At 39.7% G+C, this 10236-nt stretch overlaps 1 protein-coding gene across 4 annotated transcripts in view; it reads left to right on the top strand.

The window, feature by feature from the left end:
- tnfaip2a (tumor necrosis factor, alpha-induced protein 2a) overlaps positions 1 to 10236 on the top strand; it is a 67299-nt gene that overhangs the window by 9469 nt on the left and 47594 nt on the right. For 3 of the 4 annotated variants that reach the window (XM_043697476.1, XM_043697479.1, XM_043697478.1), the window contains exons 2-3: positions 3840 to 3952; positions 4983 to 5252. In XM_043697476.1, the coding sequence (XP_043553411.1) occupies positions 3928 to 3952; positions 4983 to 5252 (295 nt within the window). In that variant the 5' untranslated portion in view covers positions 3840 to 3927. Of the gene's footprint in view, positions 1 to 3839; positions 3953 to 4093; positions 5253 to 10236 lie in introns of all 4 variants that reach the window. The other variant, XM_043697480.1, reaches the window with a different exon arrangement.

Here is a 10236-nt window from a genome sequence, read left to right on the forward strand (position 1 = left end):
GATTGGTGTAATAACCTCGCTGAAGGTCTTGTCCAGAAAGATCTCGTTCTCTCGGATGAACCTAAGGTCCTCGAGTTCTTTCATCAGTGCTGCAATATGCTCTGTCAGTATCTGAATGTGCACACACTTTCCACACTTATACGAGCCAGACACACCAGAGTCGTTGACCTCCCACATCAAGTACATTAGAGTCGTTGACCTCCCATATCAAGCACGTAGCCCTCTGAACCAGCTTGGCAGTCATGTCTTCACCCTCTTCAACTGTGGCGTAATCACTTCACTCAACCTCATTGTCAAAGACTCCTGAGCTAAAGCCTCACTCTTCAATCCACAGGAACTTCCTTGGACCTTCTTTTTGGGGCAAGTCTGTGGACTCTTAATATAGGTTAGAGGAGGCCCTACTTTGTAGGACCTGGGGTCTAGAACACACCCACTCTAATAACAGTCAGTTACCTTCCCGACCAGCTTTGCACTCTGCCTTCACTTCCGCCCAGCTCCTGCTGCTCTCTGAGAATCACTCCCACTGTAACTTCCCAGTCTTGAATTGGCACTCCAACCTGAGCTTACATAGGGGAATGCTAAATTTCTGTCCATCTATACTGCAAATAACCACACTCAGTGACTGATTACATCCTGAATCTCTCAAAATTATAACTTCTTGTCCTTCTCCCCCTGTACTTTCTGAGTAAACTTTACCTACAGTTGCGAATTCTTTGTAGAGATCGGGTACTAACTCCATACCCAGCCCCTGCCCAAGCAATGCACTCTCCTGCAGCTCCTCGGCTCTTCTTGGGGTCTCCTTTACTGCCTTCAATAATGCCACTGGCTTAGTTTCTTTTGCCACATCTTTTCCCACAGTGCCTTTCTTTAACGACCAGCACTGTGACTTTCTGTGTCCCACTTTACCACAGTGGAAACACCTAAGGCCTTTCACCTCCTGTCCACCTTCTTGGGCTTCTTTTTTAACATGTGGTAAATTCTTACCAGTGTTCTCTATTCTTGGTTTAGTAGTGTAGGATCTCCCCTTTTTTCAACTTCTATCCCTTCCAGGACGAAATTCTGGCCGGAGGCTTATTTTTATGTACCAACGTGTACTCATCTGCTAATTCTGCTGCCCTTCTCACTTCCTGAACTTTCTGTTCCTCCATGTGAATACTTACAATATCTGGAAGTGGCTTTTTAAACTCCTCCAGCAGAATAATCTCTCTTAGAGCCTCAAAGGCCTTATCTAATTTCAAAGCACATACCCATCGGTCAAAATGACTATGTTTAATTCTTTCAAACCCAACTTAAGTCTGACCTGGTTACTTCTTTGTGTTTCTGAACCACTGTCTATATGCTTCTGCTACCAATTCATAAGCACTTAAAATGGCCTGTCTAACCTCATAATGTCTTGACACCTCATCTGACAGTGCGTCAAATATCTCACTAGCTCTGCCTACCAGTTTAGTCTAAACTAGCATTACCCATAAATCCTCAGACCACTCTATCTGCCTGGACAATTTTTCAGATGAAATAAAGAAGGCTTCAACATCTTTCTCATCAAAATGTGACAGAGTTTGACATATTTATATATATATATATCACTACCTTCTATTTTAATCTCCATCCTATTAACTTGACTTTGCTGACTAAGTTGCAACTTCTCAAGTTCAAATTCTTTCTCTTTTTGTCTCTCCTTTTCTTTCGCGAGGTCAAGAACTATTTAAAGTAAAAATTAACAAATTCATTTCTTAAAGCATTACAGAGAATAATTAACTAACAACTATTTACAAGTCCTTCCTCTAACCTATCTTTTACTTTCTTTTCTATAGTACTAATCCGATTAAACCCCTCCCATTAAAATTTACAAAACAAAACTCTTTATCTCAAAACCAGGTAGCTTTCGGCTCATCTCTGTATTCCTGTCTACTTTTCTTTTTGGGGATTCTGCTTCATAATTACTGATTGATAAAGGAACCTTTACTTGAGTTATTTTTCAGGCAGTCTTTACATGCTGATAGCTTGGCAGTTCTCCTCTCAACTGTTCAATTTTCCCTGGTCTTATACCCTTAAAGCATCAGATTGTGTCATTGGCTTTTAAGATTCTCAATATACTAAATTCAAACTTGATTAGAGGTTGGTATTTTCAGGTATAATTTAAACTAATTGGCCAAATTCGAATTTTTTGTGAGTTGTTCGACCAAGTATAACATTGCAACCTTATTAAGAACACTTGATGCTGTGTCTGGTAGTTCTGCTAGCTGCTAACTCTCTTAAAGGTACAGTACACCCCCATCTTCATAACACCGGCATACTTCTGTCAGGATGGGATCAGAATTTCCCATTGGTTAAAGACTACTGAATCAGGGTCTAAACGAAAGAGTGAATTTGAATGTGAACGAGTGAACATAGAAGTGACCCAAATTTAAAGAATAAGGATGGCCATTTTTTGACAACAAAAAATATACATGTAACACAGCATTAATCAGAGAAAACGAGTGTATCTGTGTGTAACTGAGTGAGAATTTATGGCAGTGACTTCCAGTCAGAAAAAGAGAGTTGGTGAGTGAGTACAGGATAATGAGTGTGGGACAGAGAGTGGGTCAGAAAGAGAGTCAGTAACTCATCCTGATGTAGATCTTCAGCAATTGCTTTTCAGCTGCTCCACACAGTCCCACAATCATGTTTGAAATAATCAGAAATCACATGACATCACATTGTAGTCCAACAGGTTTATTTGAAATCACAAGCTTTTGAAGCACAGCCCCTTCATTACCTGCCCACCCCAGTCCAACACCAGCACCTCCACAACATGTTTGAAATAGGAAAAGAAGAAAACAAAATTCAGATCCAACCAAGTGTAAGTGCCACTCTTGCCTGCATATCACTTCTTTCATCTGATTATACTCTGGTGAAGAGTCTCAAGACATGTAACAATGTCCAAAAAGTTGTCTAATTGTGGGCTGTTGCAATAAATACTTTTGTTTGAAATATGATGGATACAAATTTGTACTTGTTTATAGAGTCATAGCATCATAGAGTTATACAACATGGAAATTGACCCTTCAGTCCAACTCACCCATACTGACCAGATATCCTAAATTAATCTAGTCCCATTTGCCAGCACTTGGCCCATATCCGTCTAAACACTTCCAATTCATATACCCATCCAGATCCCTTTCAAATGTTGTAAACGTCTCAGTCTCCACACTTCTACTGGCAGCTCGTTCCATACACGCACCACCCTCTGCGTGAAAAAGTTGCCCCTTACGTCCCTTTTAAATCTTTCCCATCTCACCCTATTGCCCCTTACGTCCCTTTTAAATCTTTCCCATCTCACCCTAAACTTATGCCCTCTAGTTCTGGACTCGCCCGCCCTGGGAAAAAATCCTTGTCTATTTGTCATATCCATTCCCCTTCTGATTTTATAAACGTCTATAAGGTCACCGTTCAGCCTCCGATGCTTCAGGGAAAATAGCCCCAGCCTGTTCAAGCTTTCCCTATAGGTCAAACCTTAGCGCTACAAAACATAAATTTAACTAAAAAGAGAGTTGAAGTCAAAGCATTTCATCTTACATTCATCAGACTAAAATATAAGAAAAGTAACTTTTGAAAATGATGTAGCATGAGAAGGAAATGCCTACAGATAGTGAAAAAAATCTTAGTGTAACTAAATAATTCTTTGTATAGTTGAATGTGACACCATTGGTAGTTTTATCATGTTGCTAGACTGCCTCTTGCTGTTCACTTTTACACTCTAAATGTTTAGAAAGGATTGACCAATTGGAGAAAACTATCAAATGCTATTGTTTTGAATCTATGCCAGAAAAGTTTTCTTTCTCTGTGTTGTTATTTAGGTTTACAGTGAAGTACAAATCTTTGAAATTTTTGAATCTTTGAAGCTGAAATAAGTTCAAAATATTTTAACCACGACTGGTTAGAATCATGAAGAAATTTAAGAGGCTCTTCGGTAAGCTTTTAACATAAAAGACCATTTTCTTCACTAACTTTTAATACTTGTTTCCCAAATGAATGAGGCATTGTTTCTGTTGGTCACTTGAATAATAAAAATCAATGTTAAGAGGTCTAATAATTTTATTTCCATCTCCAGCAAGAAAAGCAAGCCTAATAATGTTAACATATGAACTCACTTGAAAGTTAGCCCACCATCCATCTTGAGGTTGTCATCAAGCGAAAAGTAACTATTATAATTGCTATTCTTATTGTACTGCAATTGGCATTTCCTTATACTGAAACCCATGCTTAAGTCTGAATAAACTTCAGTACATGCTTATCCAAAGGCTAGTACATTTACTTTTCTTTGCAAAAGATATATAAGAGCAGGGGTAGGAAATTCAGCCTCCTCGAGCCTGCTGCACCATTCTATATGATCATGGCTGATGTCATCTTGGCCTCAACTCCAATTTCCTGCCTAATCTCTTCAACCCATCACTGATTACAAATCTGTGTATCTCCTCCTTAAGTTTACTCAATGTCCCGTCATCCACCACATTCTGGCATTGTGAATTCCACAGATTCATGATCCTTTCAAAGACGTAAGTCCTCCTCATCTCTGTTTTAAATCTGCTTCCACTTAGTCTAAATCTATGACCTCTCATTCTAGAAGTCTAAGTGTCCTTGTTTTGTTCTGGATAATATTTAATTGGAATATTGGTTCACAAGATCTCGCATCTAGTTTCCAAAGCTGAAACTTTGAGAAAATTATTGGTTGCTAAATTGGTCTATAATGTTTTTCTCCTACTCTCTCCCTGCCTCTTTCTTTCTGTCTGATGGTTGCTAGGCTAGGTTAACTCCTATTATGTAATAACACGTGCCAGATAAAAAAGAAGAGATGAATAAGAATAAATTATCTTTAGTTCTAATTTAAACTATTCCTTATGGTTTGAGTCCAAACAAAGGTTTGGGAGTCAGAAAATAGTTTCTGATTTTTCTCCTCTCCACTTCTATTTTATAATTAATTGTTTTTTGGGTTTTTTGAGACACTTCACGTTTTGCAAGGACAACCATTATTGAGGATGTTGGCAACAAAGTTACCACCAGAAAAGATCTGAAACCACAGAAAGCTGACCCTTCAGGAAAAAGTCCGAAACGAAGCACCACTAAGAAATATAATCTCCTCACAGCATGTTGTTCAGTACCTTCCCACAATATGACTTCAAACTCTGAAGAGCATTTGGATTCAACAGATAACATTATGGATATTTTAGAAATCAATGGCCATCTCTGGCATTCAATAACACTGCTACAAGGTAGGTTTCTCTTTTGGTAATGATGGAATGATAACTTAGGAAGTATTAATAAAAATGTTGGAAATCATGAGGTTAAGAAAATTAGCATTAAGGTGTTTTATCTAAATACTCATAATATTTGAAACAAAGCAGATGAATTAACAGCATATATCATCGTGAATGATTATGATGTGGTATGCATCACAGAGATGTGGTTGCAGGAGTTTCAGGGCTGGCAGTTAAACAATCAAGGATTTACAACTTATCGAAAAGACAGGGAGGCAGGCAGAGGGGGCGGGATTGCCGTGTTAGTTAAGAATGAGATTAAATCTATGACACTGAATGACATAGGGTCAGATGATATGGAGTTTGTGTGGGTGGAGTTGAGGAACCACATAAGCAAAAAAACCATAATGGGAATTATGTACAGACCTCCCAGCAGTGGTCAGAACAAGGGGCACAAGGTGTACCAGGAAATAGATAAGGCATGTCAGAAAGGCAAGGTCATGGTGATTATGGGGTCTTCAATATGCAAACGGATTGGGTTAATAATGTTGCAGGTGAATACTAAGAAAGAGAATTCATGGAATGTATACAGGATGGCTTTTTGGAACAGCTTGTGATGGAGCCCGCAAGGGAGCAGGCTATTCTGGTCTTAGTTCTGTGTAATGAGCCAGACTTTATAAAAGATCTTAAAGTAAGGGAACTTAGGAGGCAGCGATCATAATATGATAGAGTTCAGTCTGCAGTTTGAAAGAGAGAAGGCAAAATCGGGTGTAATGGTGTTACAGTTAAATAAAGGTAATTACAAGGGCATGAGAGAGGAAATGATGAAAATCAACTAGAAGCAGAGCCTAGTGGGGAAGACAGTAGAGCAACAGCAGCAGGAGTTTCTGGCAGTAATTGAGGACAGAAGGTTCATTCCAAAGAAAAGAAAGATTACCTGGTAGGGTGCTGATACAGACAGCCATGGCTGACAAAGGAAGTCAGGAAATGTATCATAGAAAAAGAGAGAGCCTATAAAGTGGCCAAGAGCACTGGGAAATCAGAAGATTGGAAATTCTACAAAAACAAACAGAGGATAACAAAGAGTGAAATAAGGAGAGGATCAAATATGAAGGTAAGCTAGCCAGTAATGTTAGAAATTATAATAAAAGTTTCTTTCAATACATAAGAAACAAACGAGAGGCAAAAGTACAAATTGGGCCGCTCCAAATTGATGCAGGAAGGCTAGTCCTGGGAGATAAGGAAATGGCTAAAGAACTTAATAAGTACTTTGTGTCAGTCTTCACAGTGGAAGACAGGAGTAATATCCCAACAATTAAGGAGAGTCAGGGGGTAGAGTTGAGTATGGTAACCATTACAAAAGAGAGAGTGCTAGAAAAGCTAAAAGGTCTAAAAATTGATAAATCTCCTGGCCCCAATGGGCTACATCCTAGAGTTCTGAGGGAGGTGGCTGAAGAAATAGCAGAGGCACTGACTGTGATCTTTCAAAAATCACTGGAGACTGGGCAAGACCCAGATGATTGGAAAGTCACTGTTCAAGAAAAGATCAAGACAAAAGATGGAAAATTATAGGCCAATTGGCCTAACCTTGGTTGTGTAAAATTATAGATTTCTAAATTCTTGGAAGTGCAGGGTCGGATTAGAACAAGTCAGCATGGATTTAGTAAGAGGAGATCGTGCCTAACAAACCTGTTAGAATTCTTTGAAGAGGTAACAAAATAGGTTAGACCAAGGAAACCCAGTGGATGTTATCCTTCTATACTTCTAAAAGCCTTTGATAAAGTGCCTCGCAGGAGGCTGCTGAGTAAGGTGAGGGCCCATGGTGTTCGAGGTGAGCTACTGGCCTGCATTGAGGATTGGCTGTCTGACAGAAGGCAGAGAGTTGGGATAAAAGTTTCTTTTTTGGAATGGCAGCCGGTGACAAGTGGGATCCTGCAGGATTCAGTGTTGGGGCCGCAGCTATTCACTTTATACATTAACGATCAGGGTGAAGGGACTGGGGACATTCTGGCAAAGTTCACCAATGATACGAAGTTAGGTGGACAGACAGGTAGTACTGAGGAGGTGGGGAGGCTGCAGAAAGATTTAGATAGTTTAGGGAAGTGGTCCAAGAAATGGCTGATGAAATTCAATGTGAGCAAATATGAGATCTTGCACTTTGGGAAAAAGAATATAGGCATGGACTATTTTCTAAACGGTGAGAAAAATCATAAAGACAAAATACAAAGGGATCTGGGAGCGCTAGACCAGGATTCTCTAAAGGTTGGCTTGCAGGTTGAGTCTGTGATTAAGAAAGCAAATGTAATGTTGTCATTTATCACAAGAGGGTTGGAATATAAAAGCAGTGATGTGCTTCTGAGATGTTATAACGCACTAGTTAGGCCCCATTTACAATACTGTGTCCAATTGTGGGCCCCACACCTCAAGAAGGACATACTGGCACCAGAGTGTGTCCAACAGAGATTCACACAGTTGATAGATGGAATGGTAGGCTTAACATATGATGAATGGCTGAGGATCCTGCGATTGTATTCATTAGAATTTAGAAGGTTGAGGGGAGATCTAATAGAAACTTATTAGATAATGCATGGCTTAGAAAGGGTGGAGGCTGGGAAGTTGTTTCCGTTAGGCAGGGAGACTAGGACCCTTGGGCACAGGTTTAAAATTAAGGGGTCAATTTAGAACGGAAATGAGGAGACATTTCTTCAGCCAGAGAGTGGTGGGCCTGTGGAATTCATTGCCAGAGAGTGCAGTGGAGACTGGGACATTGGGTGTCTTCAAGGCAGAAATTGATAAATTCTTAATCTCGCAAGGAATTAAGGGTTACAGGGAGAGTGCAGGTAAGTGGAATTGAAACGCCCATCAGCCATAATCAAATGGTGGAGTGGACTCGATGGGCTGAATGGTCTTGCTTCCACTCCTGTGTCTTATGGTCTCATGGTCTTTTTTTTGTATAGATATTTTTTATTAGAAATTTAACATTTTTACAAGTTTACAAAAATAAACAAAACTCTCAAGTACAAACATTGATATACAATTAAATCTTAAATAAATAATAACCAAAATTTAACAAAAGAAAAATCCCAAGAAAGAAAAAAAAACAAAGCTCAACTAACTACTAATATAACCTACATCTAACCAGAGTGTATAATTAAGTCTCTTACATTATTCAAATAAGAGAAAGAAAAAAAAACAACAGATAACACAGAAATTGGGTAGTGAGATACACGCTCGGAATGTGTTAACATCAAATGTAACAAAACCCGTATTCGTGCGGGATTCCTCTCCCAAGGGGCCCTGGACCAGCCAGGTTCGTAATCTCAATTAAATAAAAGCCCTTGTTAGGATGGCCGAAATATCTGTAGTCATATAATTCAAGAAGGGCTGCCATATTTTATGAAATAATTCAGTCTTTCAGTGCACCATATTTGTAAGGAAGTCAAGGGGAATACATTCCATAATTAATCTGAGCCAATTTGGAAGTCCAGGGGGCCCCTCAGCCATCCAGTTTACCAAAATATTTTTCCTTGCACAGAAAGAGAGAATAGAAAATAGTCTCTTCCCGGTCATATCCAGGGAGGGTAAGTTCAAAAAGCCCAAAAGGAGAGATACAGGGTCCACTTTAATTTCCGTTCCTAAAATTTCTGTCAGGGTACTTGCTACTTTAGTCCAGTATCTACGGATCTTATGACAGGTCCTTAGGCAATGTACAAGAGTGCCCACCTCTATGTTACATTTGGGACTCATTGGAGATGCTCCTGCCTTAAATTCTGCCAATCGACCCGGTGCTATATGGGCCCTATGAAGGATCTTCAGCTGGATAGCCTGAGTTCTGTTACAGATGGTGATTCTTCTGGCGTTTTCCCAAATGTCATTCCACGTTTCTATAGAGATTTCTAGTCACAAATCCTGATCCCATGTTTTAAGCAGATTGTCCATATCTCCCGATACTTCATCATGTAGTAAATGATAAATAGTACTGACGGAAGATGTCCCCATTGGTTGTGGTACTCTACATTCTCGATCTGATTTATAAAGACTATCTAATAACGTAGTCTTCTTCTGTATATAATCTCGAATTTGGAAGTATCGAAAGACGTCTCCATTAGGTAATCCGAATTTTTGACGCAGCTGTTCAAAAGACATCAGGACCCCATCTTTAAATAGGTCCCCTAGACATGAGATACCCCTGGATCTCCGGAGTTTAAAAGTGGCATCTGTAATCCCCGGTTGGAATCCCCATGCTCCCAACATCGGTGCATAGGGGGATGTTTTATGTGAGTTGCCCTCCTTTTGCCACATTATATTCCAAACTTTAATTGTATTTAGTATTATTGGGTTTTTACAGTGATCCGTAATGATTTTCCTCTTGTCTGAAATTAAAAGGTTAATAAGTGGGCATTTTACTTGAGAAGGCTCGATGTCCAGCCAGATTGATTGCGGATCAGACAAGACCCAATCAGCTATGTAACTTAATAGGGAACTTAACTGATATTTCCTAAAATCTGGGAAGTCCAATTCTCCCCTTGCCTGTGAAAGCTGTAGCTTCTTCAGCTTAATGAGGAGCCATCTATGATTCCAGATAAAGGAACCCAACCAGCCATATAATTTAGGTAGTGCCAACCTCGGCAGCATCACCGGAAGCATTCTCATAGGGTATAGGAGACGGGGCAGGACATTCATTTTAATTAGTGCTATTCTACCCAGCCAGGAAATTGGAAGGTCTCCCCATCACTGGAGGTCCTGCCTTATCTTTTCCAGTAAATGCACAAAGTTAGCCTTATACAACTGACCAAATACTGGGGTAATAAAAATGCCTAAATATAAGAAACCCTCCAGGGACCACCGAAAGGGAAAGTGGGATCCGTCCACTAAGTGGGGTATCATAGCAAGGCCACCCATTGGCATAGCCTCCGATTTTGAGAAATTAATTTTATAGCCTGAGAATGCGCTAAATGTATTAATAGCTTGGATTAAGCGAGGCATGGACATCAGAGGA

Source organism: Chiloscyllium plagiosum, chromosome 10 (genome assembly GCF_004010195.1).
Source record: "Chiloscyllium plagiosum isolate BGI_BamShark_2017 chromosome 10, ASM401019v2, whole genome shotgun sequence".
Classification (NCBI taxonomy): domain Eukaryota; kingdom Metazoa; phylum Chordata; class Chondrichthyes; order Orectolobiformes; family Hemiscylliidae; genus Chiloscyllium; species Chiloscyllium plagiosum.